This window comes from Stegodyphus dumicola, chromosome 3, assembly GCF_044657685.1.
Source record: "Stegodyphus dumicola isolate Sdum_Otavi_A_Nest chromosome 3, ASM4465768v1".
Lineage (NCBI taxonomy): Eukaryota > Metazoa > Arthropoda > Arachnida > Araneae > Eresidae > Stegodyphus > Stegodyphus dumicola.
In genome coordinates this window covers 175,796,631-175,819,486 of record NC_140770.1, presented here as the reverse complement: position 1 = coordinate 175,819,486, position 22,856 = coordinate 175,796,631, and the positions used below count along the sequence as shown (strand labels likewise).

Genomic DNA, 22,856 nt, shown 5'->3' with positions numbered 1-22,856 from the left:
AGGGGAAGTCCAATACCAAAAGAGCTCATAATATACCACAGCCAGTAGAGAAGTCAACCATCGCCACTCCAATTCACTGATTACCCCAGTCCTAAATTTTTAATTAATTTACTTACATCTTCATAGTTGACACTAAAAACAGTTTGTACATAGTGCTTATTATATTTTCTCAGAAAGTCAATCCATTTTGAGCCAAGTTCCACTTGATCATGATGTTCCTACATAGCAGTATTATACTACAAATATATGATAACGACCAGAATTTTGCAAGCGAAGAAAAATCAGTTTGTAAATTATTTTTAAAATGCATACTTTCTCCTCCAAAAAACTTTAATACCAGATCAAATTCCTTAAAGCATGAAATCTATGAAGACCATACCAAAAGAACATAAAAAGAAGATATAAATTTAGAAAAATGAGGTACCCAAAAGATTAGACTAAACCATAAAGATTAGACACAGTTCTTTTTTGTACCTTTGCATAAAAAACTGATGATAGCAGCATTCTTGTTATAAAAGTTTGATAAATAATAATTTTTATAAGAGATTTTTAATGTCAGACAATATCACTCTTTTAAAACTCTGTCGATATTTATCCAAATAGCACAAATCTAACATTTTAACCCCTTAACTGCCGCGGAAAACGTACAAGATTCATTTCCCAGTGCCATGGTTTTTCACACAGGCGCACGCAGTTATGCGTTGTATTAGGGGGGAAATAAGTGCAAGTTTTACTTCTTAAAAACTGTTTACTTTCACAAAATAAAGAATAAAAGAAAAAAATGAATGCACAAAATTTGAGTAAAAGTAAAATAAAAAGATGTAAGTATAATAAAAATGAGGGTTTTATAATAAAAAAGTCCCTAAATGGAGTTTCGATCAATTCATTTTTAGACCAGTAAAGTCTAATATCAGGTTTCAGTGTTATACCTTGGGAAATCAAGTATGCCTAAAAAAACATATTTCTTCTGAACTGGTTGAATGCCACGATTTTGTTCTTGATTTTTTGTTTGCAAGGTGTTGGTTGATATACTCGTCTACAAAACGGTTAGTTTCAGTAACAATATGAAGCACGAGCAGTTCATCAAAAAATAATTCAAAAAAGATAAATGGGTTTGAAACATCCGTTATATCTTTCTTTATTCCTGGAACCTACTACAAAAAGTAAACAAAAATGGAGGACACAGGGAAAAAAAAAAAAAAAAAAAAAAAAAAAAAAACACGTTTTACTCAAACAACACTAGCCAATACCGCGCAGTCATTACTTTCACCGCTTTAGACACACCCCTCTCTCCAATTTCTCCCCACACTTCTCTGAAATAGTATTTTGATTCGCATATTTTGTCAAGGTCATTGTGGCGTTGCATTCCAAAGCTTTGCGAATAATTTTACGGGTAGCAGCACAAAGCAAATGATAGCAGTTTGGAAGGACGTATATATACGCCTGGGGCAGTTAACGCATCGGCTGAGCAAGGCCTATATATACGCCCGCGGCAGTTAAGGGGTTAAAAATTATGTATGACTATGATGCTAGACCATGTGCCTTAAGCACGCGTCTCAGAGGACGAAAAACAATAAAATACTGAAGAAAGAATTGAAGTATGACCCCACCCTCCAGTTAAGATCTGCTTAAATAATATTTACATATTCATTAAAATATTACATATTCATGTCACTAATGTGTCTGCCTTTATACACTGGTGTGCAAAAATTAAGGACGAAGTCAAAAAATTAGCATATCAGCTGAACGAAGAGGCAGAGTGGACAGAAAGACCAATCAGGAGATTAAGTAAGGTGATGTACAGTAGCACATGCGCAGATATGCAGGTAGACGTAATGGGGGGAGTGTCTCAGTAGTATAAAGCATGTTGTCGGTGTAAGATCAGTATTTCTGGCAAAGAGATTGCATGCCGTATAGCAGTTAAAATCACACCGAGTTGCTGCCTCAGCGAGAAATGGCAAATAATCAATCTGTTAGACATCATCTGGATGCTTTTACCCGAGGTCAAATCATTGGGAAGTTGGAGGAAGGCCGCAGTGTGACAAGTGTGGCTGCAGAGTTCGGAATTGCTCACAGCATCGTTTCACGACTTTGGAGACAATTTCAAACTGCAGGAACAGCTATCCGGGGGTTTAGTAGTGGTCGTCCATGAGGAACCACACCCGCAGATGACCGGTATACTGCCTTACAGGCCAGACGAAACAGGCGGCAGACAGCGGGAGAAATCGCTGAACACACGACACAGGCGACTGGATGACCGATATCGAGTTTTACCGTGGCCAGAACACTGCACGGTGGTGGTCTGTTTGCACAACGCCCTGTACGGTGTGTACTTCTAACGCCTGCCCATCGGAGAAGGCGTTCCCCGTGGAACACCGGAATTGGAGAGACAATGAATGGGGACGAGTACTCTTTACAGATGAGAGCAGATTCAGTCTGAGTAGCAATTCTCATCGCATACTCATCTGGAGAGAGCGGGGAAGCCGCAATCATCCCTCGAACATCATTGAAAGGGACAGGTATGGAGGTGGTGGTGTTCTCGTTTGGGGAGGCATCATGCTTGGTAGTTGTACAGACCTTCACATCTTCGACGCAGGTTCAGACAACGGGACCCGTTATTGTAACGAGATTCTTCTTCCATATGTGCGTCTTTTTAGAGGCGCTATGGGGCCGCAGTTCCTTTTCATGGACGACAATGCACCATGTCATCGCACAGTAGCTTCCGTACGGCTCTTAGAGAGTGAGGATATTGAACGTATGGATTGGCTGGCACGATCTCCGGATCTCAATCCCATCGAACATGTATGGGATTCTCTAGGCAGACGCTTGGCAGCTCGTACCTTACCACCAGTAACGATTCCAGAGCTTTGATTGGCGCTGCAAGACGAATGGGCAGCAATGCCTCAACAACTCATTGACACCCTCATTCTCAGCATGGGCAGACGCTGTGAAACCTGCCTAGCAGTCAGGGGAGATCATATCCCCTACTAGAGACCGGATGTTTCTTGCTGGACACCCATCACAGGGATGTTTCGGCCTTCAGTCGCATTGCGCTCCATGCTACTTTTTCAATAAAGCTTCTTTTTATCCCTCTAATTTCTCTTTTAGTAAGTGTTGCTTACATTACTCATGTCCTTGCGTATTGGGGATCTTACGGTATTAAATGTGTTGATTTGGAAAGCTTTTGAACCGTCTCGTCCTTAATTTTTGCACACCAGTGTAGTTACTGAATTAAATTCAGACCAAAAATATTATTACACTCTTGACAAATCCTTTATACTCTTTTTATTTTTGTAACCACTGATTCTAGACATATACTTCCAATTGCAAAAATATTTTAAATGGTGTAAATATTATTATACAGTCAAAAGTCGTTAATTCGGACACCCATAATCTGGACCTCAAAGCTACAACTTTCTGCGCACGCGTCGCATTGATGTATGCGCATAAGACCTTTACGGCTGCGAATTTGCGTGTGCGCAAAATACGTTTACAAATGCGCGTTTAATGTATAACGGATGGTATAAGCTAAGCAAAAAGTATCTAATTATCTATTTCAGTTAATGTTGCAGATTGCGTTGTTCCTTAATCTTCAAATGAGATCCGGGTTATTATTTTTTGCAGATTGTTAGAGCAATTTTATAAAAGTAAGCTTGAACTTTCGATTATGTCAAATAGAATTTCCGATTTATATTTACTAATATGTAACGGATCTACAAAGCGAAAGTATGTTTCGGAGTCCATTAAACAAAAAGTGGAATTGCTGCAAAAAATGGATAAAGGCATATCCTTTGTTTGTCTAAACTTTAATGTTTGTTTATCTAAACTTTAACATTTGTTTATCTAAACTTTGTTTATCTTTAACGCCGCAGCGCGGCGCGCAATGAATTGGAAGTTGATCTGTCAGCACTATCCTTATCTTCAGGGCAGATGTTTTTATTTTATTTGGCTTATAATTGCTTACTAAATGTACTATTTCATTTCGATGTACTCTGTCTTTGATATGATTTAAATCAAATGCCTCATCATTATAATTCACTTCGGATAGCAAAGAAAGTGACAGAGGTTATTGAAAACGAAAAAATTTCAATTAACAAATTAGTCGGTATTCTCGACACAGCAATTATAGGACTTGAACAGCGAAACTTTGTAACTGAACAAGAAATTATGTCTGTTTATAGAATTAAAGAGAATGTATTATCACATAAAAAATGAAGCAACTTAAACAACTTACATTGAAAGAAATGTTTAATAAAGTAAATAAATAAATAATAAGCTTTTTTTTTAAAATTTTGATACACTTTAGATCATAATTGTTCTTTATTTCGTAAATTACGGTTTCATATTTTTAATTTTATAATTTCTGCATGCCATTTTACCAGATTTAAACTGATGATCTATAATCCGGAAAAATCGATAATCTGGAATCGCCGAAGTCCCGACGAGTTCGAATTAACGACTTTTGACTGTATTTAAAAAATCAACTTCGTAAAAATTATGAAATTAACTGTTTTATATGGTCTTGTGATGCCTATAATTACGTTTAGGAAAACTTTATATTCATATATAACGTTTAGGAAAACTATATATTCATTACAAAAAATAAAACACAAAAAGTTTGATTCCCATATGACAAAAATTGATAGATATATTTAATGTTTCATATCACATTCAGGGGTTCAGAAAACACATTCAGAAAAAGTTTCTGATGTTAATATATTAAGTGCAGTGCAATGCAGATTGTTGTGAAATGTATTGATCAATATATATTTTTCAAAAATGAGATCTTATTCACAGAATCTTATAAAATTCATAAATTCTAGAAAATAGTAAACTTTTGTAACTATTAGTTGCATAAGTTTAAAATGAAAAATATTTCTCATTGTATATATTTTTTCTACAGATATTAGATTACGATAGATTATTACATAGGTAAAGATAAATCATGCTTCAAATAGTAGGAAGAGGGTACATATGTAGACATGCATTATTAATATAAAGGAAAAGAATGTTAAAAGAAAAGCCAGAATACTTATCAAACCACTAAAAAGTCTTAGATTTAATACACCCATATAAAATAAAACAATCCTAAAAATTTCTTAAGTTGAAACACAAAATACGTTAATACAGTCTGAATTTGATAAATTACTACAAGATTATACTCATGTAAAACCGTATTCACTATTTCACTATCACTAAAAACTTCAGATAAACCATCAAACTTAGCAGACATAGATTTGCACATAAGAAAGCAGATAATTTTCAGTTTTGAAAAAGTAATCAGTAATTATTTCAGATTAAAATGTAAAAATTACAGTTATGAGACTTTCGCACTTTTATACACTCAAACTAAGATGATCTGCAATACTTTTCTAATTCACAGAGAAAGAGACAGATATAAAATGTGGCACAAAAAACTATACAAATGCTTTAAAGTACACCTCCTAATTAGAAAAAAAAAAAAAAAAAAAAAAAAAAAAAAAAAAATCATAACTGTAAGTGACATGAAGCACTTTAAAGCATAATATCAGTGACTTTAAAATCCACATGGAAAAAATATGTTTGCAATGCACAGATTTTCAAGAAAACCGGTGTAATGGATTATTTTCACTAAATTTCTGTAATTACAACTCTGTTGTTTATTTCACACATTTTTGCAATAATTAAACTTTTTTAATAAATAGTTTTCAGTAACTTCAAATAAACTCTTGCGACTATGTTACCTATTAAACATCATTTATTTAAAGCTTGATACAACTTGAATTTTTGATGAAACTACAATTTTTAGTATGTACCCTCTCGATACGAGACAAAGGGATAAAATGTCTGCTGAGTGTCCTTTATAGTGAGGTACTGTACTTTTACAATTACATGACTGATTTTTCTAGAATATTCAGTAATGTGTTCTTCTTTAACCTTTTGAGTGTTAAGAGTTTGGCCTTTAGATCCTGAAGTTTTCCATAATACCATCAATAAGTGATATTTTTTATAACTTCAAAATGATACTCTCACATTATATCTTGATTCCTTTGCTTCCAATACACATTCAAACCAAAACGGGATTATCAGGAGCTGACAGAAATTTCTGGGTGTAACAAATTGAAAGCCACTATACTATACAGAATTTTACATCCATAACCCTTGAAGGGTTAATACTGTCACTATAAGAGGCCAAGAAATGGTTAAAAATTACAACAACGTGCTTCGAGCATGGTGCACACAATGATTTTAACTTTTACTCCATCAGCAATTTAGCAATCATATTGCATGCTTACAACCTTTATGTTCTGAAGTTATAAATTTTAGACTACACTTTTAAAACAAAAATTGCAAAATTCATTCTTGCATTAAAAAGAATTACAGCATTGTTTTAAATTTTTTTAGGAGTTATTTTGCTTTATCTGTAAAAACAGAAAAATACTTTTATTAATTGAAACTGCAATAAAAATTTCAAGTTTTCTCTTCAACTGGTATGTTTATTTAGCTCTTTAAAATACCACTGACAATAATGTGAAAGTGTCAAAAGATAACATTAACTATGTAAATTAAAATTCCACTAAGGAAATGAAACAAACTTTCACAAAGCTACGTAATTTTAAAATGTAAATTATGCAGCTTTGCTTGGAAAACATTTAGCTAAATAAAATAGATATAATGAACTTACATCATGAGTATACCCTAAGAAAACTTTCTCTCGGACAGGTCTTATATACTCTCGAAGAAAATAAAGCCACTGCTGTTCAAGGCCAACTTGATTCATGTGAATATCTCTTGTTGGTACATTTTCATAACCTCCAGCTAGACGAGGATCCTATAAAGAAATAATTAAATATACATTTTTTAAATGATATAAATTCGGGGTAAAATTAAAAAGGTTGAACAAAAACGAAACAAAAAAGTCTTTATATTGTTTGATCCATCAGACCACTGACCAAAATTTTCCATTTCTTCTATTAAATGCTTGCAGAATATTGGAGTAACGACTGGGAACCAATAAACATCAGGGCAAGGCTACCAAATACAAGAAAAAATAATAAATAATGCAATATTTCATAGCAAAGTAATTACATAGAAACCGTTCATGTGATTACTGTTAATAAATAATCACCTCTGACCAGTTTTTCTTAAAACATAAACACTGTTAACTGAATATCACCCTCTTAAGAGATCAATTTAACAGAAAACCAAAACCTTCTGAAAGTATAGATAACCATCTTAAGGTTTCATTACAGTTATCTAAAATTCAAAATATACATCTGTTTCCACATTTTCCAGTGCTGTACCAGGTACAGTAACATTATTAAGTAGTAATGTTAAATAATATAAATGTTTTTCAAACTATTATATTTCATGCATATTTAAATGAATTAGAAATACATCAAACTATTCATTTCTAAGTGATCACGCTTTTTTTTTTTTTTTTTTTTTGGGTGGGGCAAGGGTCTGAAATAAAAATATACAACTGAAAGTCCGAAATACAATTTAAAAAAATACTTACCTTTTCACAAAGGCCATATGAAAAGGTTTCATATGCAGCCTGATAACGTTTGCATGTAATTGCTTAAATTACTTTTCAATATGTTCTGTAATGAAGAAATTGCTGAAAAAAATTCCACAGAATTCTTGATGATGTCACGTTTCTCTGGTTGCAGAAGAAAAAGTTTTACGAAAAGTTCTCTCATAGTTGATGCAAAAGAAGTATTTACTTCTATATTACCAATATCAAATCAAATCATAGAACCCATCCAGTTACCGTTGTCATACTTTATTCATTCAAACTTAGGAAATCCTGCAGTAACTGCAGTAAAAGACATCAATAAAACATTTGGTGAAGGAACAACTACTGGCAGTTCCCCATGCCATTGGTTTACAAAATTTCACTCAAGAGATCTGAGAATACAACAATGAACATGTGGCCATCATCCTTCTTCCATTTATTCAAATAAATTACAGGATTTAATCAAACTAGCATGATAAACTGCATAAGAGATCCCTCAGACACTAAATGTACAATTTTCAACTGTTATACTGTTTAATGGCACTTGGCAATAACTGGAAATGTAAGGAAACTAAACAATTAGTTATTTCACAAACACACACACACACACACACACACACAAAAAAAAAAAAAAAAAAAAAAAAAAAAAGGAGGAAGATGTTTTAAATTATGCTCTTCTCTCTTAAACAGTAAAGAAAGATTCTTACAATGAACTACGACTGTGAATAAGAAGAAAATTTGGACATGAATTGGCTTGAGTTTCATCCTCTTAATGAAGTATGCTTAGACTTTTAAGACAGGAAAATGAGTAAATTTGAGTCCTGTATGGAAAAACTTGTTCCTTTTATACTGCTCACATGTGATGTAATTGATGCTCATGATATGTATTGCTAATTACTTACATCTCTTACCATTCTATATATGTAATTTCAGTTCTGACAAATCTTTTCTTAATGGTGTTTTAATAAAAACGGTCACTAGTGTAATTTCTTAGGTGCAATCAGATACACCCACACTACTTCCATAAACTAACAGTAAAGCAATGAAATTAGAATAAGTTTTAAAAAATATTATTTAAAACAGGAATGAATTTTGATAACTTTTACAGTTTCTATAAAGCAATATTTACCATTGGGTGGGGATATTCATTAAGCTTTATTGAAAGAAATTCATGAAGTTCCATCATTACATGCAAAATTTGCATAGATACTCAAATCTGCCAACTTTAATCACTTTCCAGAACCTTATCTGTCTGCTTTCTTTTTGCGAAAGGGATTAAACTAAAAAAACAAGAATCATATAAAAATCTGATTTTACACTTATTAAATAAATTCTCCTACTACAAGCACAGAGACTATTCCCATAAATCCTATGTTCTATTTAAAAAAAAAAAAAAAAAAAAATACTATGTGAAGATTTTCAAACATGTTGAACCATGCAAACCATTTGATTTACCATGCAAATTAATATATGCAGAATAAGATATGTAAGCCTAAAACAACTATACACCATGGTCAACTCATAATCAAGCAGTGTTCTATGATACTTATAATATTATGATCCATCGCCTGGTTAAAAATAATTTCTGTTTTAGTAAGGTTTTCCAGAGTCATTCTTCGAGGTAAGTTTTAGCTGCAATGCATAATAATCAAATGATAAATTTCTCAGTAAAATTTTGTCTCATTGACTAGAACAATAAAAGCTTCTTAGAATGTTCTATAATGATTACAATGTTATAATTATCACCTGGTTAAAAATAACTACAGTCAAAAGTCGTTAATTCGGACACCCATAATCCGGACCTCAAAGCTACAAACTTTCTGCGCATGCTTCGCGTTCATGCATGCGCACAGGCGTTTACGAGAGCGCGTAAGACCCTTACGGCTGCGAATATGTTTGTGCGCATGCGCGTTTAATGTGTAACGGAGTTATACGCTAAGCTAAAGTTATCTAATTCAGTTAATGTTGCAGATTGCGTTGTCCCTTAATCTTCGAATTGGATCCGGCTTATTATTTTTTGCAGACTGTTAGAGCAATTTTATAAAAGTAAGCTTGAATTTTCGATTATGTCAAATAGAATTTCCGATATATATTTACTACAAAGCGAAAGTATGTTTTGAAATCCGAAATCTGTTTATCAATTTCACGCTGCTCTGTGGCAGAGGGGGGGGCAGAAACGTCATTATTAGATTATGATAGATTAGAAAGATTATGTCAAATAGAATTTCCAATATATATTTACTAATATGTAATTTGTATCTACAAAGCGAAAGTATGTTTTGAAATCCGAAATCTGTTTATGAATTTCACCGGGCGGATTGGAAGTTGATCTGTCAACACTATCCTTATCTTCAGAGCAGATGTTTTTATTTTATTTGGATTATAATTCCGTACTAAGTTTAGTATTTCGTCTCCATGTACTCCGTCTTTGATATGATTTAAATCAAGGTCTTTCATATGATTTAAATCAAGTTCCTCGTCATTATAATTCGCTTCGGATAGTGAAGAAAGTGACCCAGAGGTTATTGAAAACGAAAACATTTCGATTGACAAATTAGTCAGTATTCTCAACACAGCAATTATAGGACTTGAACAGCAGAACTTTCTAACTAAACAAGAAATTATGTCTGTTTAATAGAATTAAAGAGAAAGTATTATCACATGAAACGAAGCAACTTACATTGAAGGAAATGTTTAATAAAGTAAACAAATAAATATTAAGCTTTTTCTTTTTGTAAATTTTGATACCCTTTAGATCATAATTGTTCTTTATTTCATAAATTACGGTTTCATATTTTTAATTTTGTAATTTTTGCATGCCATCTTACCAGATTTAAACTGATGATCTATAATCCGGAAAAATCGATAATCCGGAATCGCCGAAGTCCCGACGAGTCCGGATTAACGACTTTTGACTGTATTGTTTTAGCAAGGTTTTTTGAAGTCAAACTTACTCTTCAAAGTATGTTTTATCTGTGATACCTAAATGGCCAATTAATAAAGTTCTTAGCAGAAATTTATTATCTACAAGAACAATAAAATCTTCAGTTAAGATCATGACTGCAAACCATTATAGATTTTATTTACGGCATGCTACAAACATAACTAATAACGATACCTCAAACACTAAATATAAATATTAATTTTTCATATGGAATGTATAATGTGTATGCTATTTCAGTGGTAGCTATATAAATAAGTAAAATTAAGAAAACATTTCCTCTCATAATTCTTAAACTTATACTCTCAAGGACTGTCAAGAAAAATCATAAGATATGTATGCCTAAAGAAGATTGAATATTAGATCAACCAAAACAAAAGATAGCAAATTATTAATATCATAAATATTTACTTAAATATCAAAATATACAGAGAAAGAAATAACAATCTATAATAAATAACATGGCATATATCTGCATACCATATCTACTTCATAACTGGGATCCAGTACTTTTGAATAGTTTTCGTGGATATATCGATGTTCCCAATCCTAATTTTTTAAAAAAATATATAATAAAATAAGTGAATAAATAAATAATCTGAATAAATATTAAAATATCTATGAAGTGAGAAAAATTATACTTTCAACATGCTACACTTACCACTTGATTGGTGTATATTTCATAGAGTTCATTGTGGACATGGCTAGTATCAAACGATTCACTATTAATAAGATGCCCAAAATCATGAAGGTTAGAAACATACATGAAAGTACCCTGAAAATTAAATAAATTAAAAAAAAAAACATTTACTTTCATTTCAAGAACAATTTTTAAAAATTCATAATAGCAACAGTGTAAAATTAACCTTTCAAATATCAGCAAAAAAATAGACACATTTCTAAACAATTTCTGATATATGAAAAGAATATTGTAGAATATATTGTACAAAAATATTACATCGTCGCTTTAATAAAAGTGAGAGAAGCAGAAAGAAAATTTAACTACTCTAAAAATGATGTACAGTCAAAAGTCGTTAATTCGGACACCCGTAATCCGGAATGATCTATAATCCGGACCTCAAAGCTAAAATCTTTCTGCGCATGCGCCGCATTGACGCATGCGCATAGGCGTTTTACTCGTGCGCGCAAGACATTTACGACTGCGCATATGCATCTGCGCAAGTGCAGAATACGTTTTCGTGTGCGCGTTTAATGTATGACGGACGGTATAACCAAAAATTATCTAATTATCTATTTCAGTTAATGTTGATAATTGCGTTGTTCCTTAATCTTCAAATTGGATCCGGCTTATTATTTTTTGCAGACTGTAAGAGCAATTTTCTAAAAGTAAGCTTGAACTTTCGATTATGTCAAAAAGAGTTTCCGATTCTGGAGCTCCCAAAGGATCTAGAAAACGAAAGTATGTTTCGATGTCCATCAAACAAAAAACGAATTGCTACAAAAAATGGATAAAAGCATATCCTTTGTTTATCTAACCGTTCCGAAATCTGTTTATCAATTTCACGCTGCTCTCGCGGGGGTGGGGGGGGGGGGCACGTCGCGGCGCGCAATGAACTGGAAGTTGATCTGTCAACACTATCGTTATCTTCAGGGCAGATGTTTTTATTTTAGTCGGCTTATAATTCCTTACTAAATGTAGTATTTAATTTCGATGTACTCCATCTTTGATATGATTTAAATCAAATTCCTCGTCATTATAAATATCACGAATACAAATCACATAGTTTTCTGGTTGCAATTTTCTAATTTCGGCTATGAGTAAGGTATGCTTTACGCATCCGCGCGTTAAAAGAAATGTTTAATAAAGTAAACAAATAAATATAGCTTCTTTTTTTGTAAATTTTGATATCCTTTAGATCATAATTGCTCATTATTTTATAAATTACGGTTTCATATTTTTAATTTTATAATTTCTGCATGCCATCTTACCAGATTTAAACTGATGATCTATAATCTGGAATCGCCGAAGTCCCGACGAGTCCGGATTAAAGACTTTTGACTGTACCTATATTTTAAAATTCAAGTGCATCAAAAGCAAACAGAATAACTGTTAACATGATATAAATTAAAATTAATGAATTGGATTAATAGATGCTATTCATATTTTATAAAAATATTTTCATTGTAAAATAAGTTCTGATACTCCTTTTAGATCTGTCCCTATACCTGACCACTCAGTGACTACAAGAATTAAATGCAATATTCTAATGCTTTTACAAACCATTATTTCTAAAAACTGTCCGATTAGGTTTTACAAGTTTACAAAATATATCTGAAAAGATATCAAAGTTCATTCTCTTTCTAATAAATTACATTACTTGTTTTATAACTCATTGCACCAAACAAAAAATAATGTGCAACATACTGATACAATTTCTCAAAAGTATACAGAGAAATATAGAGCACAAAAAGTTGTACAGAGACTCTCAACTTAAAATGCTTCAACAAATATTATTTTATGAAATACAGTCAAAAGTCGTTAATTCGGACACCCATAATCCGGATCTCAAAGCTAAAAACTTTCTGCGCATGCGGCGCAATGGCACATGCGCACAGGCGTTTTACGCGTGCGCGTAAGACCTTGACTACTGCGTATATGCGTGTGCGCAAGTGCAGAATACATTTTCACCTGCGCGTTTAATGTATAACGGACGGTGTAAGCTAAAATTATCTAATTATCTATTTCAGTTAATGTTAATGATTGCGTTGTTCCTTAATCTTTGAATTGGATCCCGCTTATTATTTTTTGCAGACTGTAAGAGCAATTTTATAAAAGTAAACTTGAACTTTCGATTATGTAAAATAGAATTTCTGATGCTGGAACTTCCAAAGGATCTACAAAATGAAAGTATATTTCGATGTCCAACAAACAAAAAGTGGAATTGCTGCAAAAAATGGATAAAGATATGAAGAATGTGACAGAGAGGTTAGTGAAAACGAAAAAATTTCGATTGACAAGTTAGTCGGTATTCTCGGCACAGCAATTAACGGGACTTGAACAGCAGAACTTTGTAACTGAACAAGAAATTATGTCTGTTTATAAAATTAAAGAGAAAGTATTATCACATAAAACGAAGCAACTTAAACAACTTACATTGAAAGAAATGTTTAATAAAATAAACAAATAAATATTAAGCTTTTTTTTTTTTTTTTTAAATTTTGATACCTTTTAGATCATAATTGTTCTTTATTTCATAAATTACGGTTTCATATTTTTAATTTTAGAATTTCCGCATGCCATCTTACGAGATTTAAACTGATGATCTATAATCCGGAATCGCCGAAGTCCCGACGAGTCCGGATTAACGACTTTTGACTGTATAGAGCTCATGCTGCACTGAAGCATACCAGAGCCCTGAATACGAAGGTTCTGAGACTTCTTTACTTCTTTTAAGTAACTGAACCATAATTTCAGGTGAAAATTCTTTTGTTCTCAAAACTCTTATTTTAATAATGAATAAGCCTTAAAAATTTATTTTAACTTCTGAATGAAACACTTTAACAGAGGCTGAGACTTTTAACCCTTTGACCTATAACCACGAGTGACTCGTGGTAAAGAATTTGTGTCATAAACAAAAGCCATGAGTCTGGCTTGTGGTGAGGAATTTTTGCATAAAATGCCGCATATTATTATTAGAACAAGTGATTGGAGTTATTCTACATCGAATATTTTTCCTTTGATTGTAATGTCAGTATTTTTTTTTCAGTTGTTTCTGATGAAACTGGATGATCTGTTATTTTAGTTCCCCGTAAAGCTTTGTTATGTTCACAGATTTCAAATATAATTTCGTATAAAGAATTAAAAGAACTCTTATACCCATCGTGCAATTATTTATGCCAACTGATCAATTGGTTATGATTACACCCTAGACGTCTTAAAATTACTATTTGTACCTAAATATTGCTTATTATTTCGCAATTCCTTTTGTTACACTGAAATATATATGTCATGAAAAGTATATATTTTGAGTCACTTCGGGTACACGGCTGAATGACATGGCACGTGACCGACTTTCTTGTTTACTATAGCTCACACATTTGGCAGATATCGTGTTGGCCAAGGGGTTAAGAAAAGAAAAACTACCATCCACATGTCAAACTTTATTCTCCAGCAAGTGCAATGAATTTATGGTAGTGGGTAAATTTTTCCTTTTTTTTGAAAGTACATATCTAATGCTAGCGACTTTTATGCCGTGCATAATGCTAGTGACTTTCCACAGAAAACAAAACTCTCATACTTTTTGGAACAACTTATTTGGTCGTTCCTTTTTAATATGCTTCATAGTCCAAATGAGCAATTTGGCCAGAAGGACTATTAATTTCGTTTTGCCATTTTGAATTGATTCACAATAATTCACTTTTCAAATTGTTGCCATCACATATTAGAGCCCTGTATATTTAAAGAAATTAAATAACGAAGAATCTGCATAAATGTATGTATGTCTCTCGCACTGTGATAAAACGGTGTCCGCCGAAAACATCGCAGCAGAAACATCGTGGACGAAAACGTCGCAAGGCGAAAACATCATGGGAGAAAAGAAAGCAAAGAGAAAACAGTTTTAAAACACAGTGGTACAAAATATCGTCATCGAAAATAAAGCGGTTCAAAAACTTCACAGTTTAAAAACACCGTCGTCGAAAATATCGTGGCAAAAAATAAATTACCTACAAATAATCGCATGACGATAAATTACCTACAAAGCTGTAAATGCATTTTCGCATAATGATTTAGGAGCGCAAGAAGTAAAGAAGGGTGTTTTTCCTTTTAAATTTAATATTTTTTAGTGAACTTAACAAATTTTGGCTGAAAACGTAATAAGGAAACTTAAGCATTTAAAAAGAGTAGAAGATTAATGCAATTTAGAACCCTTAATAGAATTCTAAATTTACTTAGTTGATTAACAAAAAAGGTCATTAACAAATTAATATTTTTTAATAAAGTTTTACTCGTAATGGTTCATTAAAAGTACAGCCTAAAAATGCTTAGAAAAAGAAAATGAATAACTGTAGGAGGTTATATCTATAAAAGTTGCTAAGTTAATTATGAAATTACTTTCTTTCACGTTTGTTAATCTGATATTGTTTTGCTGAAAATTATACCTTGTTTTGTTTCCGTTTATTCTTAAAGTGTCGTTAACATTTTTTGAGTTTCCAAATATTTATGCGAATATGCATTTACAACTTCTAAATCCTAAAAAAACGTATTTGTGTGATGTTATCGTCTTGCGATGATTTGTAGGTGCTTTATTTTAACCGAGATATTTTCGACGACGATGTTTTTAACCTTCCAGCATGCGCGCTTGACAATTTTACATGAACACGCCCGTGTCGTATTTTTTACGACATCCGTTTTTTACAGTTTTTGGTACGAAAAACGACAGAAATGAGTGAATATTGATTATAAATTTGTTAAGAAATAAAATATTAATCTTATTATTGCAAAATAAAATGATATCACATTCAAATATAAGTAAATTATTTTTAAGTTCTTATGTTAGTGAGATGGAAATGCAATGATGCATATCATTATAGAACATTCTAAATTTATTATTTAATAAATAATAATTATAATTTAAATTCGAAGCTAATTTTAATATTCATCAAAGGCAAGTATAGACAAAAAAAAAAAAAAAAAAAAAAAAAAAGGTAAACATTCTTAGTAGGAAAAAAGTAAGTTTAGCATTACTTACTTCTGCAAGGAAGTTTACTTCTTACTGGTTACAAAAACGCACTTTAAACTAAATTTAATATTTTTATTTACTTCTAAAAAATAGAAATAAAAGAAAATAAGGAATGGAAATCGCTATTGTTCTCCCATCCAAAGGTTTCCTTGTCTTCATTTTCTTCATCAAATAATTCTTGATGAATGCGAGCAAAATCAGCTGGTTGCACATATTTTTTTGCCATGAAAACTGATATAAAATTTACAGAGCCAAATCAAATTAAAATAATAGACGGCAAATAATAACACAAAATTACAAAATATTTCAAAAAGAATATTTTCCGAATTTTCACCCACGAACACGCGCGTGTCGTATCTTTTACGAAAAAGCTGCCACGTAGCACAAATGCCCAGTAAAAGAAAAAAAAAGTGAAACGACTTCCTGTTGGCACATTTCATGATGTGGAGAAAGGTAGAATGGAAGAATAGAAATGACCTTCAGACGTCTCAGCTTCGATATGCGAAAAATGTGCATTAAAAACTGAATTTGTCGTAAATTTTGCGCATACGCGCGTGCTGGAAAGTTAAACTGCGAAGTTCTTGAACCGCTTTATTTTCGACGACGGTATTTTGTACCACGCGATGTTTTCTCTTTGCTTTCTTTTCTCCCACGATGTTTTCTTTGCTGCATTGATTTTTCTGCGACATTTCCGTCCGCGATATTTTCGGTTGTAACTGATAAAACAACGATACCTAGAGCCATCGAATTTTGAATGACGAAATCCTCCAGCGAATATGGGCATCTGGAAGACCAAATTTAAAATTTGTTTTATTATCGATTTCATATTTTGTAAAACTTTAACGAATTTCTGATTAACAAACTCAACGATTTCAAAGCGAGCAATGGCAACTTTGCACAGAAAAAAGAAAAAAAATTTCTATCTCCAGCGCGCGAGACTGTGTATCGGAAATTCTAAAGATATGCTCATTTTAAATTTATTTTGCGATATTGCTCTTGAACTGAATTTTATGGTTTAAGTGAGAAGAACATGATATTTAATAAAAAAAATTAGCACACAAAATGTTAAAAAAACCGCCCTTTTGGACGTAATTTAAAATCTGAAACTTTTCAGATTTACCTTCTGTCGAGCAGCTGATCTCGTTTCAAAGTCCATCCAATCAACTTTATCCAGCAAATCAAGAAACGCAGTTTTGATATCTTCGAACATTTCCTCTGCCTATTGCAAATAAAAGTATGAAGCTAAGAAAGAAATTCATATGTTTAGAAATTTTATTTACTAGTATTTTGTTTGTATATGGTCTGAAAAATTAAAAATTTCGAGAAAGGAATTATGTTAGCCATATTATTTATGACAGCGATCTGTACATACGGACAGAATAAAGAACTCTTTTTTTTTTTTTTTTCCAAACGAGCTTTAAAATGGTTTTAAATTAATTCAGAAGCGATTTTTTTGCTAAAATTCCGGGAGAAGTTGGCGCCAAACTATTTTGGCCTTCAAAATTTGGCGAATTTTTTAGGCGCATTAAACGAAAGCACTAAAACATGATTTTTAAACGTTAACAGAATAGTAACTTTTAAGTTTTGCAGTAGTGAAACGCCGTTATTTTATGTAAACATAATAGTAAAATGAGATGATTAAATACTAGATGAGTAACTAGATGAGTTTTACTTTGCAAGTAAAAGCATAGTCGTATATATATGTAATTCATCACAAAATAGTAGAATGAACAATTCTTGTAAATAATTATTTAGTAAATAAATGTATACACTTATCAGATCAGAGCACTGCGAAGTCACTTTTAAACGTAAAAAGAATAGCAAATTATGCGTATTCAGCATCATAAACTAACTAAAATATTCAACTTACTATCGTCGTGGAATTCAACACACTAAACAACTTTCGTTCAAAGCTTTAAATATTCCACATCTTTCGATTGCCACATGCAAGAAACAAAACTAAAAAAAAATTAACTGAATAAAATTAAATGAAAACATTCATAAATTATAAACTTCATGTCATATGAAATCCAACATTCTCCCAACAACAACAGCTTAACCTTCTGCAAATATTTATATAAATATAATATTAAACATTTATATAAATATAATATTAAACATATATATAACAATAATATTAAACAGTAAAACTTTAAAAAACAAACACAGTATTTCAAAATTAAATTAAAAAAAAAATCTGGCTACACTAAATTCGCGCTTTTACAGTTACCGAAATAAAGCTCCAGGTTTGCCACAAGAAAACGTACAGCCGGAAACCACAACCAAATTAAAATCGCGCCAAATAAAAAACTCTCTCGCATAACTCAAAAACGAGTGGCCGTAGAACGTTGAAATTTTGTATATGGGACTGCGTAGCATAGTTGTGCACCCTTTTCGTTGCAATCGGCAGCAAAAAAGTATATATATTTCTTACATGTTGATAAATTGTTAATTTTTTGCTTTAAAAGTAGCTGAATTATGTTGTAATTTTTGCTTTAAAAGTAGCTGAATAATGGATTAATTTTTTGTTGAAAACGTTGTTTTTTAAGATGGCTGGCAAATGTAAATAAATACATTTACTAAAGAGTATAAAATGCTAAAGTAAGGTTAAATTATTACTTTCATATAATAGACTAAAAACACCGCTGTAAAAACATTGCGCAAAATTTAATTGGATTAAAATATTACTTAAATTGAATATCGAATTAAAAACATCATACCAACGTTTAAAAGAATTAAAATATTAGTTAAATTCAAATACTTTAAAATAAGTTTTATACGATATAATTATTTAACATTAAAACATATGTGGCAATAAATATATCAGGAATTTTTGAAAACAATGTATTAATTTTTTAGTAAAACGTGAAGCATACAATTATAAAGTAAAATAAAAATATATACTTACAATTTTTTTAAATATTTTACCTGTCGTATTTTAATAAGTACCACCAAAAAAAAATCTTCGTCTCGCATCCACATCTTTTGCACTTCATTGAAGAAACAATTAGCGAGGTTTCCTCCAAAAATTTAAAATAAATTTCCTCTGATTCTTTGTTACAATTTATAAATAAATCTTTGATTAGGAAAGCCAGGTTAGCCAAAATAAGGTCTCAAAGGGAAATGTTTTTATTCTGATGCCAATAATTCTTGGTAATTACCAATAACAACATTAATCTTCGAAACGGACATATTCATTCGCTTTGAAATCTGAGGAATTCGAAGAAATGAATAATCAAATTTTAAAATGGCGCCGTAATGCACAAATATTCAGTAACCAATCAGGGAGCTGATTACATCACGCATAGAATTAAAATTATTTAAATAATCATTCATAATAGATCATTTTTTTAAAAAATGCAAAATTAAATTGTATTTTAATATTTAACAGCCATAAATAATGTTTAAAACATTAGATAAAATTTATAGATATTAAAACTAATTACTTTTAAAGTAAGGTGACGTCATTGATTACATCATCCACAAAATAAAATTTCATAAAATATCATAAACAATAAAATTTTTATTTCAAATAAAAATGCAAAATTAAATTGATTTTTAATATTTAGAAGCCATAAATAATATTTAAAACACTGAATTTATGCATAATAAAACGCATTATTTTTTAAATAAAATGACAACAAAGTATCGGTTACCATAAATAACTTATCCAGCAATGGGTTTACCATAAGTCGTATTACTCGCCAAAAGAAAAATCGCCAAAATCCGTGCAACCGTCTACCAAAGTAGCACCATTTATGATAACACTCGATAAAGGATGGGCGTATTTGAGTGCAATAAAAAAATGAATTTTCTGTTGCTCAGTTGGCGAAAATGAACATCTGAAATGACTTCGTCGATGTACAGAAAAGTTCCCAACCTAGCCCCATGATTGTCGCAGGATTTTATTACAACAGTAAATTGTAACGCAAAAAAATATCTGACGTGAGGTTAAATTTAATTCGCTGAACTATCAGCAGAATATTTTTGAAAAAATATCTGAAGAAAAAATTCCAGCCTTATATGTAAAGGACATAAATACAGTTGAACTTCATATAGAGAAAGCCTCTAGTCATACATCCAAGTAAACTACCGCTTATTTAGCAAGGAAAGCCAGGAATAGGAATAAAATGTAACCCAGTTAATGAAATACTTATAAAATCACCTGTCCCTTCTCGTATGGAATTTCGCGCTTTCGGTTTGTTCAAATTTGCCTTAGAAAAATCGCATCCAAGAACACTGGCACTGCAAGCAAAAGACTTTAGAAAATGACTTAAAATCCTCTCATCTAAAATACTTTTGTGATGTCCGTAAGAACGTATATATACGTCCGTAACAGCGTATATATACATATATATGTCCAAGAAGTTAAGGCAATGCATTAAAAGTACACAAATCCAGGTATAAAGTACCAAGGGTATTTTGACATTAAAATCAAGAAAATAATCTTTTCTAATGGTAGTTTGGGTAAATTTATGCTTTCTTAGCGAAAACTCGGGCCGGTCAAAGGACTAAGAGGAGTGGGATCAGACTGACACGACGGCTTTAGGAATAAAAAATTTTATCATGGCAAATTTCAGCTTTGTAAAGAATCTAGGTTATCGGATAGAAGTACATAGCCGCAAGAAATACGCATTTTATGCATAAAAGTTAATTATAAAAACTATTTCCATAAATTCCGAATACCTTTCTGCATTGTAAAATATTTGTGGTTTTGCAGAAACGTGGTACAAATTACATAACGCACATAGTCACAGGTACTCCTGTCCTATATGTAATGACCATCGAAGAATTTATAGACTATATAGTCCATAATTTTTAGATAGTGATGTCTGTAATAATATGTCTGTAATAATGTTTGTAATGTAATGAGGCTATAGTGATGCCTGTAAATAAGGAGAAGGAGAAACTAAGGGGAAAGTTATATCTTTCTGGAAAATTATTCTTTTAAAAAGCTGAGGAATAGCATATTTTCTCACTTATGCAAGTTTGCTAGCTCATTTAGTACCGTGAACTTCGTAGAACGAAGAGACATTACTGTACAAGTGCCCTAGTTTTTACACTCAAGTGCTGTTTGTTTATATTGATGTAATGATTGTTTATAGTATTATGGTGTTTGTTATATTATAATGATTGTTTATATAGATGCTGTGGTTGTTTATATTGCCATTTGTGTCTAGAACTAGTGCATTATATACACCATTGATTACAATTTAAAAAGTCATCAAAGCAAAGTAAGAATCTTTTCTTACCGTTTCCTTGCTTTTTTCATTGAAATGCCTCTTGACAAACATAGATCCAACAGCCATTCCCATGTTCTTGTTTGTATAAACCGTACATGTTTTCCACCGAGGTGAAATAGATTGAGTGCCGTACAAAGCACTGTAATATTCCTGCTGTTTTGCGAGGAAACGTTTGTCCAGATTGCTCACCCGGTTGTACACAAATCTCCAGAGGATGTAATTAGCTACAGTCCTTTAGAAAATAAAACTAAGTTAGAAGCATTTCATCTTGCTCTGCATTCATATTTATGGCATAGAACTTAAGAAAAATCTTTAACCTGTATGAAGTTTTTACCTGTTGGGCGTGTTTGTTACTAATTCACTCATCATACTTAAATAAGGTACTGCATATACAACAACTTCTTCATCATCCGTTAATTCTAATGGCATTGCAATGCTGAAATACAGGGTCCAGTTTACCTTGAAAAATAGATACTCATAATAGTATCTAAATCATTAAAGAAGAAGATTAAATGAATAAAGACTTAGCATTAATTATAGTTCGACAAAATAAAAATATTAATTACAAAAACTAGAATCACTAAAGTAATTTAACCGTTAGCTTTTATAATGATTTTGATTCCCGTATTTGCTTCCCCCTTTTTGTTTTCGAATTCTACCACACATAACTCGAAGGGAATATTATGCGAATAATTTAATTTCCGAAGGACGCTGTTGCAGTAAGAACTTAACAAATGAAAAGAACTCGTGATTAAACTGAAATAACTATTATTGTATTATTTAACTTTTTCCGCATCGGTGGAGGGCAAAACCTGTTCCACTCAAACATCTAAAACGCCCGCATATACGAATTTTTATTGGAATGTATTTCCTATCCGCATGCCAAGCAGAATGCTAGAACGTTAACACTAGCCTTCTTAAGTGAAGTGATTACTTCTTTCTTGGGAATCTTTGAGCGGTTTCATCCACTGTATGCAGTTTCTGGTTAGGACAGTATTGCAATTGTGAGCACCAATAGCTAAACGTTGACGCTAAACCAAGGAGAGGGAAGGTACATTCAGAAAAGAAAGCTACTTTTAGGAGCTTCAAAAGAATGATTATTGTGTCATTTAACAACTCCCGAAACCAATGAGTCATGCAGTAATTTGATGGGAAAAGCACCAGGTAGAAAAGGGACGCAGGTGCTTGGGCGACGTCTGAATACACGGGCGTTCTGGGCGACTTCGCTGTGAAAGAGTTAAACGAAACATATATTATAATGAGAAAGCATAGTAATATTAATGCTAGAATATTTAATATCTTCATTTCTGCTTCCCTGTAACTTGAAACTTGCCATTTATTACTGTTGTTTCTACTACCCCTTAGGCCTCAAATCATCCATAAATAATTAGAGAAGGTGAATGTGCAGCAGACTCGGCAAATTCGTAGACTGAATGCCAGTTCATGTTTGCGTCCCTGTGATGGGTCTGTTC

At 31.9% G+C, this 22,856-nt stretch overlaps 1 protein-coding gene across 1 annotated transcript in view; it reads right to left on the bottom strand.

Moving 5' to 3' along the window:
- LOC146998215 (procollagen-lysine,2-oxoglutarate 5-dioxygenase-like) overlaps nt 1-18,371 on the bottom strand; it is a 28,431-nt gene extending 10,060 nt beyond the window's left edge. The window contains exons 1-6 of the mRNA XM_085812469.1: nt 18,012-18,371; nt 17,262-17,360; nt 11,101-11,214; nt 10,920-10,988; nt 6,910-7,011; nt 6,665-6,811 (exon numbers count right to left, since the gene is read on the bottom strand). Coding sequence (XP_085668595.1) covers nt 6,665-6,811; nt 6,910-7,011; nt 10,920-10,988; nt 11,101-11,214; nt 17,262-17,351 — 522 coding nt within the window. The 5' untranslated portion in view covers nt 17,352-17,360; nt 18,012-18,371. The remainder of the gene's footprint in view (nt 1-6,664; nt 6,812-6,909; nt 7,012-10,919; nt 10,989-11,100; nt 11,215-17,261; nt 17,361-18,011) is intronic.
- Between the last annotated feature and the right edge of the window lie 4,485 nt (nt 18,372-22,856).